The sequence below is a fragment of the Nomascus leucogenys genome, chromosome 20 (genome assembly GCF_006542625.1).
Source record: "Nomascus leucogenys isolate Asia chromosome 20, Asia_NLE_v1, whole genome shotgun sequence".
NCBI lineage: Eukaryota > Metazoa > Chordata > Mammalia > Primates > Hylobatidae > Nomascus > Nomascus leucogenys.
This window is the reverse complement of record NC_044400.1, coordinates 34,291,230-34,308,907: the sequence shown is the minus strand read 5'-3', so window position 1 is coordinate 34,308,907 and position 17,678 is coordinate 34,291,230. Positions and strand designations below refer to the sequence as shown.

At 60.7% G+C, this 17,678-nt stretch overlaps 1 protein-coding gene across 1 annotated transcript in view; it reads left to right on the top strand.

Annotated features, from left to right (window-relative positions):
* The first annotated feature begins 4,081 nt into the window (after window positions 1-4,081).
* The window catches only part of HS6ST1 (heparan sulfate 6-O-sulfotransferase 1), a 54,285-nt gene continuing 40,688 nt past the window's right edge, over window positions 4,082-17,678 (top strand). The window contains exon 1 of the mRNA XM_003278149.3: window positions 4,082-4,913. Coding sequence (XP_003278197.1) covers window positions 4,387-4,913 — 527 coding nt within the window. The 5' untranslated portion in view covers window positions 4,082-4,386. The remainder of the gene's footprint in view (window positions 4,914-17,678) is intronic.

The window sequence follows — 17,678 nt, the reverse complement described above, 5'->3', positions numbered from 1 at the left end:
GGGCAACGTTACCAGGTCCCTGTCCTGCCTCCCAAGCTGGCAGAACCCGCCAGGCCTGCCCACAGCCCCCCTCCCCGGGGAGGAGGGTGGGCTCCACTGGACAGACTCGGAATCCCGGCCGGGCAGAAGGCCAAGCCCCCCACCTGCCAGCAACCCCACGTCACACGCGAGGGCAGGGGGCCAGCCAGGGGGAGGTCACCGGGCCGGCAGGGCGGGGGGGAGCGGGCAAGGGCCGGGGAAGCCCGGGACCACACTGCCCCTCCGAATTGCTCAGGTTCTCCTCCTCTATTTATCCTACCCTCTTCCCCTAAGGACTGAAGCGGGCCTGGACGTCCTGGAGAGAGGGCACAAAGAACAGCGAGGCCCTGGGCGGGCGTGGAGGGAAGGGAATGGCCCTTCCGAAGCCCCGGGCCTCTTCCAGTGCGGTCCTCGAACCGAACCGCAGGACCTCTGCTGTCCCCGGGCAGCGGCCGGAGCGCGTCCCTCGGGCCCTGGGAAGACCTGCCGCGTCTGCGGGCTGCGTGGGAGCCCAGGCGCCCCGCGGTGCTGGAGGAGGAGCCCAGCACGGGGCCGCTGGGCGGCAAAGGGGCAGAGGGAGCCGGCTCCCTGGAGGAGGCGGCTGCGGACGGGGACTGGCGACCTCGGAGAAGGTGGCGTCCACGGCGCGCAGCCCGGCGCCCCAAGCCTGCCGCCGGGTTGCGGTCGTGCCCGGGGCCGGACCCCGCGGGTCCGCGCGAGCCGGAGTCCCCTCTAAAAGTTTGTCCCCAAACAAAACCCCTCTCTCCGCCCCGCGTGGGCAGCGGGGCCCGCCCCAGGGGAGGCTCTGAGGACAGACGCGACTGCCCTCCTACACCCCTTGGCAAACAACAATGGGCGGCCGCCGGACGAACGACGAGGGAAGCGGGTGTGGAAAATCCCCCAATTTTTTGCAAAGTCAACCGCGGGCGCTCGGGGGCCGGGCCGCGTGCTGCCCCCGCGCGGCCGTCCGCGGGACTGTGCGCCGGGAGGGGGCGCTGCGGTTGATCTCGTGGTTCTCAGACTCTGAGACCGCACGGTGGGCCGGGAATGAGGCTTCATTCCTGAAGCCGAACGTTAATGCCTTTTCTGGGATCATCACAGTCTGCTACTAGCCGTGTTCTTTTACTTTTCTTTGCCATTAAGTCAGAGATCAGACATCAAAGAATTGGTGAAGTGGATCTTCAGGGGACAAAGCCACTGAGAAGAGCTGCCAGTGCTTTTCCCTGGACTCCACAAACAGTCAGGGCTAGAAGCTGCCCCTAGCAAATACTTAGTTCATATGCACTCTCGGGGCTGGGGCAAACCTTGGCCACAGAGGAGATCACCCAGGGAAGAAAGGAAACAGCACGCAGAGCGCGCCTCCTGAGGGCCTGGCTATGTCCGCTGACCTCCTGGAACCCCACGCCAGCCCCGGACTGCGCGCTTCTGTCCATTTTCCAAGACATGACACTGAGGACTCATCGCGGGGAGTACCGAGAAGTGGTGGGGAGTAGCGTGATGCAAGCTGCCCCGCCAACGAGGGCTCGAGCTGCCTTCCACTCGGCTCAAGTGTCCACTGATGGGTGGCTCATCTGACTTGGTTTTCAGACCCCAGAAACTCACCTACAGCCTTGGGGTCTCAGGTGCATGTGCAGGGCTTCAATCAAAGTGGAAGATTGAGCAAAGTCCTGTAGGCAGCCAGGCAGATTTCCCTCCTCTTAAGAGAATTCTGGAAAGAAAGGGCTTCCTGGCTAATGTGAGTGCTCCCCATCAGCCAGTGTGGCAGGTATGAAGTTTGATTAAATAGCTTGTTCTGGGAGATGTTGCTCCATGGGTCAGGCTGCTCTGGCTCCCATTCAAGGGTGGGACCTTATCACAGGCACTTCGTCCCTGCCTGGGCCTCAGTTTCCCCCTTGGGACAGTGAGATCATCGCAGGGTGGAGCCATGGCCCAAGTACTGATGGCTTCGTTGGCCTTCGGAGCTGCTTCAGTTTCCCTTGAACACTCTGGGCCCACGTTCCCCCTTGGTGGCAGTGACGGTCACCAGGCTCTGAGGAGTAGCCCCTGTGGACGCTCTCACTGCCCTCATCCCTGGCCTGGGGAGCTGGGGCAAGTGCAGAGGTGGGGAAGGGCAGGGTTCTGGGGCTCACAGCAGGAATCAGGATCCCAGCTCCGCTGACTCTCATGGGGTGAGAGTGGTTGACCTTGGAACCAGGGTCTTAACCCCTTTGAACCTCAGTTTTCTCTTCTGTAAATGGATATCACAGCCTACCCCCGCAGATTTGCTGATGGAATTGGAAATGACACCTCTACAATGCCTGGCACCCAGCAGGTCTCCAAAAGAGCAGCCTTAATTATGATGTAGCACTTGGTAGAGGATTCTTATCTGGGTAAGGACATCTAGGGGGTGGACCCGGGGCAGCTCTGCTCCCCTAGGCCATACAGGAAGGCTCCCCAGGGCTCAGGCACAGACTGTGTCAAGGGGCTGCAGGCAAAAGCAGGCAGGTCTAAGCACACTGCAGGGCGGCCCCACCTGTGTTCCACGGGGACTGCACCCCCACTCCTACAGGAATGAGTCACTTCTGGAGAAGCTTGACCAAGCTGCCCCCAGGACCCTCGGGCCAGGGACAGTTTTAAAGCAGCCTACAAGATGAGCAGGGGCTTCGGGGCCCTAAGTCCCACTAAGGACCCCACACCATGGACTCCAGGGTGCGCTGGGCTGTGTTGAGGGTGCTGCACCCGCCTGTCCACAGCGGATATTCCTGCGGTCCCTTTGGAAAATGCATGCCGCCCGCTCAGCTGGGTTTGGGGTGTTGGTTTTTCCAGCTCTCTGGGTTTGCTTCCAGGAGGGCTTTCTGGTGTGACGTTGTCTACGTTTAACAGCTTTACTGAGGCATGATTGACACCCGATGATCGCTTCCGGTCCCCAACAGAACGGAAGGCAGGGCACCACCACCCCCGCCCCGCCCCTGGCAGGGCTTGATGTGGACACTGGGAGCCCACGCCTGGCAGCCAGACTCGCTCCCAGAGCCCGCGCTGGCCTGAACCAACACACTAGGGCCCACCGCGGCCGGCCCTGCAGCTGTGAGATCCTGGCAGGTCCCAGCCCCGCTCCTGCGCTTCCGACGGGCTGCAGCCTCCGAGTACTGCCAGAGCCCAAGCAGCGTGAGTGGGCACCTGGCGGGACCCCCGCCCACGAATGCCGCGTGCTTGCCAGGCTGGACGGCGGCAAGTGAGGAGCCTGCACCACCCGGCCCACACGTGAGCCAGCGGGGAGCGAGCCCTCCGCAGCCAGGATGGGCCCGGGCCGCTGGACTCTCCAACCGACCCACGAAAGACACTCACGTTTCTTAAGAATTGGCTCAATGTTTTGTAACTCTTTCATTGGAGTATAATAAACATGGAGGGGGGAAATGCACCTTGTCTGAAATTCCTTTCAAACAAGGAGGGAGCCATAAAGCCGGTCCGCAGACCTCTGCAGACAGCCCAACATCGCTTCAATGCGGGGCTGCGGGGCACTGTCCCAAAGCCAGCCGCAGGGGTGAGGGGGTCGAGCAGGAAAGCAAAGCCTCGCTTTCCCTCTCGGCCCCGGTGGTGGGCGGCCCCCGCCGCCCTGGTCCCTGGAAGTGCAGCCCAGTCGGCTAGCGTCTAACTTCAGCGCCCCAGCGTGCAAGGTCAAGGCCTTTCCTCCCGTGCGGGCTGCGAGGACGCGGGCGGCCGGGACTTGGGGAGGAGGGGGTACGGACCCAGGCTCCAGATGCGCCAGCCGCCGGGCCCCCTTGCCGCGACCCCAGCCAAGACAGCCTCCCACGCCTGGGCTCCGCACTGCCGGTTGGTCCCCCCTTCCCCTGCGGGCGGAATCACTTCCCAGTCGCTGGCTGCCCGCCTGCTAGCGGCCTCGCCACCGCAGCAGACCCAGGTCCCGCGCCCAGCACCCGCGGCGAACCCCGGCACTCCGGAGGCGGGGCCGAGGATCGGCGCGGGCGGCGACTGCAAGAGACGCCACGGGGGCGGGCCGGGGGCGGGCCGGGGCGGGGCGGCGGCGGACTGCGGAGACGCGGCGGCGCGCGGGGCGGCGCAGAGCGTTCTCGGCGCGGAGCGGAGCGGAGCGAAGCGAGCTGGTGCTGGGGGCGCGGGGCGCGCTGTGCCGGCCGGGGCCGGGAGCGGGGCCGAGCGGGAGCGGAGTCGGGCGTCGGGCCCGGGGAGCCGGGGCCGGGCGGGGAGCAGCCATGGCGCCGCGGAGGGTCGGGGCCCGCGCCACTGCGGGCGGCCTGGGCGCCGAGTAGCCGGGCCGGGCCGGAGCGCGGGCGGCGGCGGAGGCAGCTGCGCCCGCGCCTCCTGCCCTCCCAGGCCCGGCGCCCCGCGCCCGGGCCCCGGCGATGGTGACACATGCGGCGGCGGCGCGCCGGCGGCAGGACCATGGTTGAGCGCGCCAGCAAGTTCGTGCTGGTGGTGGCGGGCTCGGTGTGCTTCATGCTCATCTTGTACCAGTACGCGGGCCCGGGACTGAGCCTGGGCGCGCCCGGCGGCCGCGCGCCGCCCGACGACCTGGACCTGTTCCCCACGCCCGACCCCCACTACGAGAAGAAGTACTACTTCCCGGTCCGAGAGCTGGAGCGCTCGCTGCGTTTCGACATGAAGGGCGACGACGTGATCGTCTTCCTGCACATCCAGAAGACGGGCGGCACCACCTTCGGCCGCCACCTCGTGCAGAACGTACGCCTCGAGGTGCCGTGCGACTGCCGGCCCGGCCAGAAGAAGTGCACCTGCTACCGGCCCAACCGCCGCGAGACTTGGCTCTTCTCCCGCTTCTCCACCGGCTGGAGCTGCGGGCTGCACGCCGACTGGACCGAGCTCACCAACTGCGTGCCCGGCGTGCTGGACCGCCGCGACTCCGCCGCGCTGCGCACGCCCAGGTGAGCGCCCGGGCGGCGGGATCCTCGCGCAGCTGCGCCCCCGAGGCCGGGCCGTATGCCCGCCGGGCTGTGCTGGGTCGGCCCTGCCTTCCCCACCCCCTTCTGCCCTCTTGGGGGCCCCCACTCGCCACCACCCCTCCCGACCTGCCGAGCGCCCGAGGCTCCCAGCTCCTCTGGTTGGGCCGGCTGTCACCGCGCTTTCTGACCTCGCTCTCACCCTCTTCCTTGCCTTGTGCTGCCCCACTGCCGGCTTGGCTGCGCAGCGCCCGGGTTTTCTCCAGGGTCCCCGCCCGCTGCCCTCGGGCCACCTTACCTGCTGTGCACGGTGAGGTCTGGCCCGCCGGACTTGGGGACGCGGGCTTCTGGGTGTGTGCGTGGCCTACTTGGAATGTTGGCTTCCCCGTGCCGCTTCGGTGCTGTGGTCCCAAAAGTGGAAGTGAGAGTAGTGAGGTGCCGCCCCTGTGCCTGGAGTGCCTGCCTTCGAAGGGTGGGAGAGCTGCCAGGGAAGGGGGCTAGCTCTGCCCGCCTGCCTGCCGGTGTGTGCAGGTAGAACAAAGGCCCTGTTGACCTGGGGCTGGAGGCAGGGAGGAGGCAGTACCGCCTGTCCTCCCAGTGGGGCCTGCCAGCCGAATTCTTCCAGGCACAGGCTTGCCTGGAGAGAGGAACAAAAGCCAGCCTATGGGGGACCACGTTCCCCAGGAAGCCACCAGCCAGGTTGGGGGTAGTTGAGCTGGTCCAGGGGACTTGTGCTGCCACACCCCTTCTCTGGGGTCCCCCAGCCCCATGTCTGCGGGAGTTGGAGAGCACAGAGCTGAGCTGCGTGAGGACACGGAGCATGGGAGGGGTGCCGGGGCAGCTCTTCTGGGAAGCCGTTTGTAGGGAAACCTGGGGTGCTGGTGGGTTTCCAGCAGTTAAAGTTGGGGTTATTTTCCTCCTGTTCCTGTTGGTGCCCATTCGTCCTGCAGGAATGTCCTGCGAGGCCTTTCTCCCCAAAGTCTGGGCTGGGAAGGGCCAGGAGCAGGGCTTCTTGTCTGCCTTTTGTTTCTCTTCCAAATTTGCCTTAGGACTGAGTTTGCAGACAGGCTGGTGGTAGGAGGCTGGGCGGTTGTAGGCGTGTTGGCTGGCACTCTTGGGTCCAGAGGCTGTAGGCTCTCAGGTGTGCCTGGGGAGCCTAGAAGGTCCAGCCAGCCTGGAGCTGAGTCGAGTCCGAGACACTGCTCCCCTGCACAGACCTCAATCCTTGCTCTGTGGTCTTTCTCAGACTGTCAGGAAATTGGGGTCCTAGAGTTGGAGGGGCATCTTCCCACTTTCCTTTCTCCCCCCACCCCCCACTGTACACACACACACACACTGCAGCTCCCAGCCTGGGAGGTGATGTTCTGAGCCCCTTACAGCCACATTCTACACTTGGCGGTCACAGAGCTGCCTGTCTAGGGCCCCTGAAGGATTGCTTCCGGCCCAGCACTTAGTCTGCTCTGCACAGATGCACGTTCCTGCTGCAGGGCCCCCCTAACCCTGGTCCAGCCTCTCTGTGCTAGGCTCAGCTGTGCCTGGGACCACAGCCATGCCCCCACCCACCCTTCTGCCAGCCAGAGCAGTAGGCTCCCAGAGTTGGTCACTGACCAATACCAACAGACGCCTCCCTACCTGTGGGGGCTGCAAGGGTGGGGGCCACCCCCTTTGCCAGAGGGACTTAGCTCAGCAGCTTAAGAGGAGTGCGTGGAAGCTTCGGGCCGCCAAGAAGCTGGAGCTTTTGAAGCAAGCCTGCTCAGCAGAGGCCATCTCAGCCCTAGATTGCAACCAGGACGCTCTTCCTGCAGCCCCGCATGCCTGTGGGTCCCCAGGGTGAAGGGCCTTGGCCTCCTTTCTCTGGATTTTGTCCATGAGAGTGGGAGGACCAGGTGGGGCCGATGGGGCCCCAGGTGCTACACCAGAAAGGCCTGGCTCCCCCTGCCCAGGGACCATGTGTGGAGCAAGAATGGAAAACGCAGATGCCTCTGGCGGAGGTGGGCTGCCAGCCTGGAAATTGCCAGCTCAGCAGCATGCGGCAGGGTTGGGAGAGGCTTCCAGGGCTGTCAGGAGGCCCCCTCTGCCGCCCACTCTGGAAGTGGGTTGTGCTACCAGGCAGGTGACAGCACCCCACCCTCTTCTCCACCTCCACTCCCTTCAGTTCTGTTGCAGGCACTAGGTAGATTGCTTTTTTAATGAGCTTCCTCAGGAGGCAAGGTAATCTTGGCTTTGTGCTCACAGGGCCGAGCTGCACTGAGTTCCACCTGCTGAGCACTGCCCCGCCACCTGAGTCCTCTGGCCCAGGCTGGGGCTGGGCTAAGCTGCTGTGCTGTGGCGGTTGGGATGTGCTTCCTGCATCTGCCCAGGGACCCAGCAACTCTCTATCAGGGGCAGTGCCCGTCCCTGCTGGGGTGCTTGGTGTTAAGTGGGCTTGGTGTCAGGAGACTCAGGTGTCACCCTGGCCCTCCTGCGATGTCTTCACTCTGGCTCTGCACTGCCCTCTCCATGTTCTCTGAGGACTGAGACCCTCTTTTCCTCCTGGCTCTGCCCGCCTCCCTGCCCAAGGCTGGCTCCTGGAACGTCTCCACCAAGCCCCTCCCATCCCCTGCTGCGGTTTGGGAGGGCCTCAGTGGGCCTGTGGTGTGCGTAAGAGAGGTGGGGCTCTTCCGGGCTGCCAGCCTCCCCATTGCACAGTGTCAGCCTGGGCTGCTCTGAGCTGGGCGTCCGTGGAGATGGACAGGCTTTTGACGTCTTCCTGGAATATGGTTTGGAACTTCCAGTGGCTGTTAGTGCTTGGCTGCCTTGGTAGAGAAGAACAAGTGTGAGCAGAGCGTTGGCGGGTCCGTCTTTGGTCCCGTGTTCACCGTGGGGGCTGCCTCATCTGCCGACATCAGCCAGGGTGCTTGTAAGACTGCACTGGAAGGACATTTGCTGGCTGGCCTCGAAGAGGTGTGGCCATCCCCAGGCAGCAACCAAATGGCCAGCCATTCCAGGGACCACTTGGTTAGAATGTCTTAGCACCCCACACTCTGCTGTCACTCAGAGGGTCCAGACGGTGCTCCAGAGCCAGAACCTCCCTCCTTCCTCTTCTCGTCTGCCTGAAGGCATCGCAAGAGCAGGCATGGTCAAGGTCTTGCCCAGGCTACCCTGGAAATGTCTGTGAAATCATGTAGGCTTCATTTGGGGCCACGGAGGGTATCTGGAGCCCAAGTGTGGCGTCTGGGCCACCGTGGCGAGGGACCCGGGCCCAGCTCATGTCCTCTCTGCACCAGGACCTCTCTGGAGCCTTTAGTGGGCTCGCAGCTTCTGTGACGTTGCCCTGCAGAGACAGTGCTTCCTTGCAGGAGGGATGGCGCAGTAGCCTGCACCCTCGCCTGTGACCTGCCCTCCGTGATCCTGAAGCCTTCTCAGACTCCAGAAATCCGCCTGGTGCTGGGCCTGTGTGCCCTCCACCTGGCGTGCCTGCTCCCCTCTCCCACTGTTCTGCCTGCTCCTCCCCTCCTTTCAGTCTCTGCTCAGATGCCCCTTCTTCCAGGAAGCCTTCCCTGGCTTTCTGTTCCTAGGCTCCCCGTTGCCTTAGGCGCCTCAACTGCTCTCCCGTCTGCCATCCTGGCACCTGTACAGTGCATTGGCACTGCCCTCATGCTGGCACCGTGAGAATTTTTTTTTCCTGGGCTCTGTCCCCGCCCTTTCCCTGTGACTCGGGTTCACAGAGTCAGCTTTGAGTGTCATGTTGTTCCCTGAGAACCTGGGGACTCCTTGGTGGGGCACCAGGTGGGGGTGGGGCTCCTTGGCGGGGCACACCAGGTGGGGGTGGGGGGTGGGGCTGCTTGGTGGGGCACCAGGTGGGGGTGGGGCTCTTGGTGGGGCACCAGGTGGGGGTGGGGCTGCTTGGGGGGCACACCAGGTGGGGGTGGGGCTGCTTGGTGGGGTGCACCAGTGGGGGTGGCTTAGATGAGAGCCTTTGTTTCCGTGGCACACGACAGTTTCCACCTTACCTTCATAACCACTTTCTTCTTTGAGATCAAGGGACAAACCTTCATCCGCTGTAATGGGGACAGATGTTACCCAGAGCATGTGACTGGGGCCAATGAACAGGACCTGGGGACCAGGCTGGGGGTGTCACTGTGCCTGCATTGCCTAGAGAGGGCTTTGGTTAAGATGAGAAAGGAATCTGTGGTCAAGATGCTCGTAGATTTTCACTAAAAACAGATTAAAAAATCGTTTTTTTTTTTTTAAGCAGACACATGATAAGGCAAACTTATGAATGGTTTGGTGGCAGGATCATTTTAGATGGTCCTCTGGCTTGGGAGATCATTTCTGCCATGCTGCTCTGGTGGTCTTCAAGCCACAGCTTCCTGTCCTAGGCACTTCACACATAAAACCTGGGCTGCTCCTGCTCCTGGATCAGAGAGCCCAGTCCCAGAGAGTTCAGTGCCCACCTTGGTCCCCAGGGCCGGGGAATCCAGGTTTCTTTCTCAGCGGGAGTTCTGGCTGCCATGCGGGGGAGTGGCCATGTTGGGTCTGGCGTCCTCCAGGGCCCAGGAGGAAGGAGGAGAAGGGGCCTGGTCTTGTCGTCCTTCAGGGACTTGGAGGCTTTTTCTCTCACACCCCCCTTTGTTGTGGTTATAATGATTGTTTGGTAGATGAGTGGGAGGAAAGTATGAGGCAGAGGGAGAAAAGGAAAATCATCCATTCCCCATACATGGTTTTTCCACTGTAATTGAAGCCGTCATATAAATTACACCATAAATGTTGTCTGTTGTCATTAAAAACTTAATATTTGAGTGGCTGCAGCTGCTCCGCTCTAGGTGTGCCACCGCTGGCTGGCAGTGGGTGAACGTGCAGGTTGCCCATTCTGTACTCTGTGGGGACTGCTGCAGGAATGCTCCTCATGTGTCAATGTTCTGCATAGCTCTCATTTCCTCTGGAGATGCCTAGGAGTGGAATTTCTGAGTTGAATAGTCTGAATGTTTTACTGCTCTCGGTACAAATGTTACCTTCCTCTTCAGAACACCCACTCCTGGTATGCTCCCACCTGTGGTCTGTGAGCACCCATGTCAGTGGCACGCTCATTGGTACTGAATAGCGTGTGAATATTTTTTTGAGATGGAGTCTCACTCTGTCCAGTGCAGTCTGGACAATGATGGCGCGATCTCAGCTCACTGCAACCTCTGCGTACCAGTTTCAAGCGATTGTCCTGCCTCAGCCTCCCAAGTAGCTGGAATTACAGGTGCCCGTCACCACACCTGGCTAATTTTTTTATATTTTTAGTAGAGACGGGTTTTCTCCATGTTGGCCAGGCTAGTCTCGAACTGGGGACCTCAGGTGATCTGCCCACCTTCACCTGCCAAAGTGCTGGGATGACGTTAGCCACCGCGCTGGCCTATTGTGAATTTTTTTTTAATTTTATTTTCTTAAATCACCAAAAAGTGCCAATCTTATGGTTTTTATTGCAAAGCCTTGCCCAATGAGTATGCCCTTGGAGTGGCCCATCTATGTAGGGCGCTTGGGAGCAGCCATGCCCAGTCACCCACATGTCCCTACCTGCTCACAGGTGGCTGAGTTTCACCCCTGCTGAGAGAGGGTTGCAGCTCCCAGGGGCCTGGGGTGCACCCCCTCTGGGTGCCCATCACCATCCCACGTGGCATTTTGTGGGACTGAATTCCACCTCTATGAGGAACAGGCATGACAAGCCATGGGGGCATGTAGAGAGGCTGGCAGGGTGACTCTTGTCCCCTGCGCGCTTAGCAGGCACTTGGAATGGGTCATCTTGTTTGGACCCAACACTCCCCCAAGACCGCATGTTCCACACAAGGAAGTCAGGTCCCAGAGAAGGTGGGGAATTTGTCAGTCCCTCAGCCTGGAGGGCCAGGAGCTAGCATGTGGACATCTGTTTGTCTGTCCTGAAGGCTATATGCCGCACCCAGCCCTCTGCTCCCAGCAACCCCTGCATGCTCATGGAAGGCTGTCCACAGGTGGGGACGATCGTCGCTGGCCCAGACCAGCCAGATGTAGAACACGAGGGCTTCTGAGACCTGGGCAGACATGGGCAGTTTCACATGTAGGCCCGTGTCATTGCGTTTACTGGAAGACATCTGGCAGCCTTCACTCAGAGCAGAAGGACAGGCATCATGCCTGGGCTCTGGGCTTTGCAAATGTAGTGCTGGCAAGGCTGCCTGAGAGTCGGCCCCTGGCAGCAGAGACTGCCCATGGCGGTGCTTGGCTCCTGGCACAGTGTGGCCACCCCTTCTGCCACCTCCCCCATAAGATTGGGCTGTTTTCAGGTCCTCCTCTGGTCCTGCACCACCGATGCCACCACCGGCCCAGAGAGGATCAGCTGTGCAGGAGGCAGTGCTGTGAGCATGTGTGGGTGCAGGTGGGTCTAGGCCATCCCTCTGCTCCAGTGTCCTTGCTCTGCCCCGGTGAATGCTGGAGGGTGAGGAGGTGGGAAGCCCAGGAGTCTCCCCAACCCCTCAGCTTCCCTCTCTGGGTGCCATCACCATCCCACATGGCATTTTATGGGGCTACATTCCCCCTCTGTGAAAGACTGTGAGGTGTTTCTGGGTCAGACCTCAGCCCCCGCTTGGTGGTAGCGTGTGGTGCGTCTTTTGGGTTTGAGGCGGGAAGAGCATGAGAAGCCGAGCTCTGGGGAGCAGTTACTGAGTGGTAGCATGTGGGGCCCAGTCAGAGGGGAGCCCCACTGGAAGGGCTGCGTGATTCAGGCGGGCGGCAGACTCGGGCCATCCCCTGCCAGCTGCTTTTTGGGCACTTCTCTGCAGCCACCTGTACACTCACTGGCACCTGCTCTCCTCTCCTTGTGGCCCACTCCACAGCAGTATTTATAGGTGAGGTGACATTTTGTTTGCAAAAAGGTTTTCATCTCTTAAGACTGTTGTTCTTGCCTTTTCAGAAACTCAGTTGGCTCTTTCTGTGAAGATTTACTGTCTGGTTTGGGTTTGGGTGGGGTATGTTATGCTGAAAAAAATAGTCCTAAACCTGGAGGATAAGTTGCTCCAGCCAAATGACAGTGAGCTGGTGGTAGCAAGAGGTGTGGGCTCCAGTGCCCTGAGTGGGTGGAGAAGCCTCCCACACACAGGGTTTTGCAGGATGAGCAGGAGTGTGGAATGGAAGCAGCGCTCGGAAAGCACAGCTGGGTTTCAGACACATCATCCGAGACCTGGCCACTCACAGCAAGAGGGGGCAGTGGAGATGGGACGGCGTGAGTGGAGAGAGGCCCCTGCTTGCAGGCCCGTTGCTTTCTGACTGTAGGACGTGTGGCCTAATCTCTCTGTTCCTTTCCTGAAAGTGCCCCTTTCCTGATAGGACATTTTTCCCAAGTCCCCAGCTTGCAAGGGATGTCATTTTAGAAAAACATGGCAGGTACACGCCCACACAGGAGCATTCAAGTGCTGATCCTAGACCACCCAACCCAGGGTGGAGGCTGTTAGAGGACATTTAGGATCTGCAGATGGGCGGAGGGAGGCTGTCCAGCCACCAGAGACCACACACATCCTACCCCAGCTGAGGTGTGAAGCTGGGGCTGTTTTCCTTGACCATGGAGCGAAAACCATCCAGGACAGCTCTCCCCCTCCATGCCACCAGCTGCTCCTGAGCCAGCTCTGTGGGTGCTGGGAGCTGCGCTAAGGATTTGCACCTGTCCCCGCCAGCCTGTGGCCTTCTGCTGCCGCGGTGCCCCTGCCCTGAACTCCCTCCAGGGCGCAGGACCTTTGGGGCCTCACACCCACCCCACCATTGGTCCTTGATTCCTTGACTCACACAGCGTGTGGTCTGGGGCTGGGGCTGGGGCTAGGGCCCGGCTCACTGCGGGGGCATGCCTGTGGGGGTGACACGCCCCAAGTTCCACAGGGCCACCTCGGGAGCTCTTGGGTCCTCTCTCTGCAGACCAGGCGCTGAGGCTGCGGTGGAGGGCAGGGAATCCGTAGGGACTCAGCTGCCTGCTCAGGCCCTGGGCTGTGTGTTGGGTGGGCTTCTTCTGGAAAGCTCTGCTGAGAGTCCAAGGAAGAGAGGAGTGCCCTGGGCAGCCCCTCCTACCTTGTGGCTGGAGCCGGTGGGTCTCATGGGCCCAGGTAGATATCTATCTGAGCCTCAGTCTTCCCATCTCTAAAAGTGGGGTGGCAGTCTGCCATTTGGTTCTGTAGAGGAACCAGTGACTTGTTAACTGTGACCCAGGTGACCGCATGATCCCTCAGCCCCGGACTGTGTCCATGTCTTACGGAAGCCACGGCCCCTCATAACCCCTTAGCATTCTGCAGCCTAGTGCAGGCCCAGTTCCTCATCTGGAGAGCTAGCCGTCAGCAGCTGTCCGCGTGCCATGGGGAGACTGACCGTGGGGCCAGGGCTTCAGTGAGAGGCAGCTCCCAACAGCCTGCACCTGGCCTGCCTTTGAAGGCCACACGTGACCAGCGCAGCTGCCTAGGATTGTTTACACAGAGAACGTTAAAAGGCCCAACAGGAGGGCCATCAGAGCAAATCACTAATTGTCTGGAAAGATACAAACTGGAGAGATTGAAACTCTGGAGTTAATTGTTTACGAAGCCTTGAAAGCCACAGAGGTCAGTGGCCATGGGTGACCGCCCCCGCTGGGCAGGGGCAGGGGCAGGGGCCTGTTATCTCCCTGTGACAGGGCCTCCTGCTGGGGCAGGCCTGGTCCTTGTCCAGGATCCCAGCTGTTCCCTAGGAGGGGCTCTCCACTCGTCAGCCCAGGCCGCTGCTCAGAAGCTGTATCAGGTGGACATTGGAACGTCCGATCTCTGGGGCCAGCCCAGTTTGCATTCTAGCTCTGGCCCCATTCCCGCCTGGAGAAGTTGGGAACATTCAGCCTCATTTTCTTTTCCCACCTCATGGAGTGGTAGGAGATGAGAGTCCACTCTGTAAGCTCCACACCATCCTTCACCCTCCACAGCAAACAGGGACAGAAGGTTCTATGGGTAAGCCAGCAACAAGGAGGGCAGGCGAGGCTGACCAGGACCCACCTCGGGGCTGGGGAACCCTGGGGCCATACCAGGGGTGGCAGCAGAGCAAAAGAGAGGCCCCAGGCTTGCAGCCAGACCAGCTGGGCCAAATCCTGGCTTTGCATCTCAAAGGCTTCTGCAGCTCAGATTCCCCATCTGTAAAATGGGCATACTGATAGTGCCTGTGCAGTAGGTAGACAGTTGGAATTGTACCCACAGTTCCACTGTGGCCTCTGTACTATAAGAGGCTAGAATCTGACCCATGTCTCCTGGAGACAGGGAAGAGACCTCCAGAGCCAGCTAGGAAGTCAGCTCTTGTTCTCACTCCATGAATTGGGTGGTTTGCAAGGAGCTTCCCTCAAAGCAGCTGAAGTCTGTGCAGGTTGGGTCCTCTTATCTGGGACATCACCAAGCGTCATCACCGGCCTTCCAAGGTGATGACCTGGAGCATGCTGTGTTTTGGCTGTGAGGGTCTCCTGCTCACCTTGGGCTATGGCCTTGGGACCACCCAGTGTCTTCCTGACTGTGCCCATTTGACAAAAGGCTGTCTCTACCAGGATCTCCAGAAAGCTCTGGCCCTCCCTGGCCAGCAGCCAGGATGTAGAGACTGTGCACATCTGTCCTGGTGCCCAGGTCGTGAGACCCTGTGGGTGGCAGCCTGACCCCACCCCCCGGCCATCTGAGAACCTCGAGACCCAACCAAGAGGAACTCAGGGTCAGGTCAAGAGGAGGAAGGGGTGGATGCCACGTGATGCTGGCGCTGCACAGAGGCCCGCTTGGCTGAGGGCCCAGGCCTTGTTCCTTGAATACAGTGGTTCCTTCCTTCCCTGGACCCCACCAGCTGCTGTCACCCCCTACAGGGTATCTCCGGGGGTGTAACTGGGAAGCCTTGTGGAGTTTCACCTGTGTTCCCACCGCAGGCTCAGCTGGGTGCGGCTCGCAGGTGAAGACTCCGGCTCCACCCCACCCCTGCCTCCCCACAGCCACGCTCAGCACCACTGTCCTTTGTTTCACGTGTTTCCTGCCCTTGTGTTTATGCTTTCGCTGTAGATGTGTGTATTCCTTAAACGATACACAGTGCTGTTTTGATGTTACTAACTTTCCAGAACCGTTATCAAACTCTGCTTGACCTTCTGCAAGTTGCTGTCTTCACTCAGCCTTGTTTTGAGATTTATCCCTGTTGGTCCCTGACATGCATGTTTAATTCATTGACTGCTTGACTTAACATCAAGGTAGTCCAGACGGATCTCAGCTCGGTTCTAATGCAGCTGCAGGGAGCATTTCACTTTGGCTGTCACAGTCCAGGTGCGGCCACGGTGCTCGCTCACGGTCCTTATGTGTCCATAGGAGTGTGTCAGAGGGAGGTTCTCCTCACCACCATGCTCTGCCTGTGGTTCCCGATTGGGCGGGCACTCTTGGCTCATTTCTGCCAGGCCAGGAGCCGGGAAATGGGACCTCTGTGCTCTTAGTGCATGTTTCCCCATGGCGGAGAGGTGGCATCTTACCATGTGTTTATCGGCCATTGAGGTCTCCCCCACCAACCTGTTCACGTCTTTGGCCTGTTTTCCCTTACAGGGTTGTTTGTTCTTTGCATATGGGTTTGTAAGGGTTCTTTATGTGTCCTGGTGCCAGGTTCTATGGGTAGCATGCTCCCCGCTTCTCTCCTCCTGTTCATCATTTCTCCATGTGTGGGCTTGGGCCTGCGGCATCCCGGTGCCTGCACCAGGTAGGGCCAGGCTGGTGCAGGCACATCCCATCCTCCAGCTGAGGCACATGCCAAGAAGAGGTATGCCTGCTGACCTCTGAACCCCATGGGACCCTGCTGGTGGTGAGAGCTCAGCCAGGGGCTTGTTAGTGTGAGCGGGTGGACAGATGGCAGCTGAACAGCATCCTGCCTGCAGCATGCACCCGCCCCCAGGGCCTTCCCTGGAGATCCTCAGCATTGCCCACGGTGGCACCTGCACGGCCCCAAGCCCAGGAAGGCCAGAGGAGCAGGCAGTTCCTCCTGGGCCAGGGCCCCCTCACAGCAATTTTGCCCCTTGTATTGGAGTCCCTTTGAGATTGAGTTGGAAGGAAACCCAACTAAAACCAGCTAAAACCAGAGCCTGGAACCCACGGCTGTGAAGTCACAGGGCCCCCCCACCCCAACTCCCAGTGAAAATCTGGGTGGGCCTTTCCCAGAGTGAAGCCTGCCTGTGTCACCCCTCAAGCCCGGCCAAGGAGCTGGATGTCCACGCCCTGTGCCTCAGCCTCCCCCATGACAGTGACGACACTGCTCTCTGTGCCTCCAGCCTGGTGCCTGGCCCTACCCTCACTCCCCAGGCCCCTTGGGCACCATCTGCTGCGGGCGCACCCAGGGCTGCCCCTGCGGGGCACAGGTCTGTGGATAAAACTTCTCGCACCCCCTCGGAAAGGAGCGTGGGGATGGCAGCCCCCTCATCATCCCAGCCTTGGAATGTGCCCCCGCCCCACGTGGCCCCAGCCCCATATTTGCAGCACCCCTGCTGCCGTGCCCCCACTGGCTTAGGACAGAAGGGCCTACACATCACCATCCACCTGAGAATTAGAAAGCGCCTTCTGCTGCAGGGCTTGCAGGAACAAATGTTTGCAGCCCCTAGGTGGCAGGGGGAGCATCTTCCCTCTGAGTTATGAGTTTCAGAGGCTCCTGTGTAAATATTTACCTCTCTGGAGCATTGGCGACCTTGGGAGATCGGGATCTGTAAGCACTGAGGTTTTCTGTTTGCGTCATCATGGCCAGGGTGGGGTGGGGGTGTTGTCGTGGAGCAGGGAGCCGGGCTGTGGAGTGTGCAGCTGTGTTCTCCCTGGAATCCTGGCCCACATTCCCTGGCAGGGAAATCTTCGCAGCGGCACAGCCACATCCTCCAGCCCGACCACAGTTGATGGAGGGAAAGCCAGGGAAGGCACTGTCCTGTGGTGTGACACCAGCGTGGTGGCACTGCTGAGGAGCGGAGGCACAATGAGGGCATTCCTGTCCCGAGGGTGCAGTCTGGGAGCAGGGAGGGGCTGTGACCGACTGCCACCCACTCCAGGCCAGGCCAGTCTCATTCAGGCCACACTGTCGGGGCGCTGTTTTGCAGATGAGTAAACTGAGACTCAAAGAGCCTAAATAACTCATCACCTAAGGTCACCAGTGGCAGAGCTGGGATTCACACACAGGCCTGTTCCTCCAGGATTTCCCCCAAACTCCTCCTAGTGACAAGGCGCAGGCAGGTCACTCCCCAGGGTGGGGAGGCAGGCGTCAGCCAGGCGTGGGGCTCATGTCCGCCACAGTGCCTGCCTCTGGGAGGGTAACGCAGCTGCTCTGCGAGCAGGTGGGCTTGCCAGGGAGCCCAGGATGGTGCAGGGACCCTGGGCAGGTCCTGAGGGACTGCTGGCCCACCCTCCTCAAGGTCCAGCTGAATGAGTGGCCGCCTGCTGGAAGCAGCTGTCACCAGGTGTGATGCATCAGCTCCCCTGAGAGGATCAAGGGCAGGCAGAGCAGATGGTCTCCCGGGGGAGTTGAGAGGGTTGTGATGTCACCTGTAAGGAGAGAGAGGCCCTGCCCAGGCACTAAGCCGGGGAGAAGGTAGGCCCCAGAATGAGAGCGGGTTCCAGCTCTGCCTGGAGAACAAGGGCCTCAGCCAGCCAGGCTTCAACCCTTGCCACAGCCTCCTTCCTTCCCGCCCACCGCAGACCCCAGGGCTCCCGGTTGGAGGGGCTTGGCCCCTCCTCTCCTGCCTCTGTTCCCTTCTGGCAGGCAGGAAGGTGAGCAGGTCTGGGC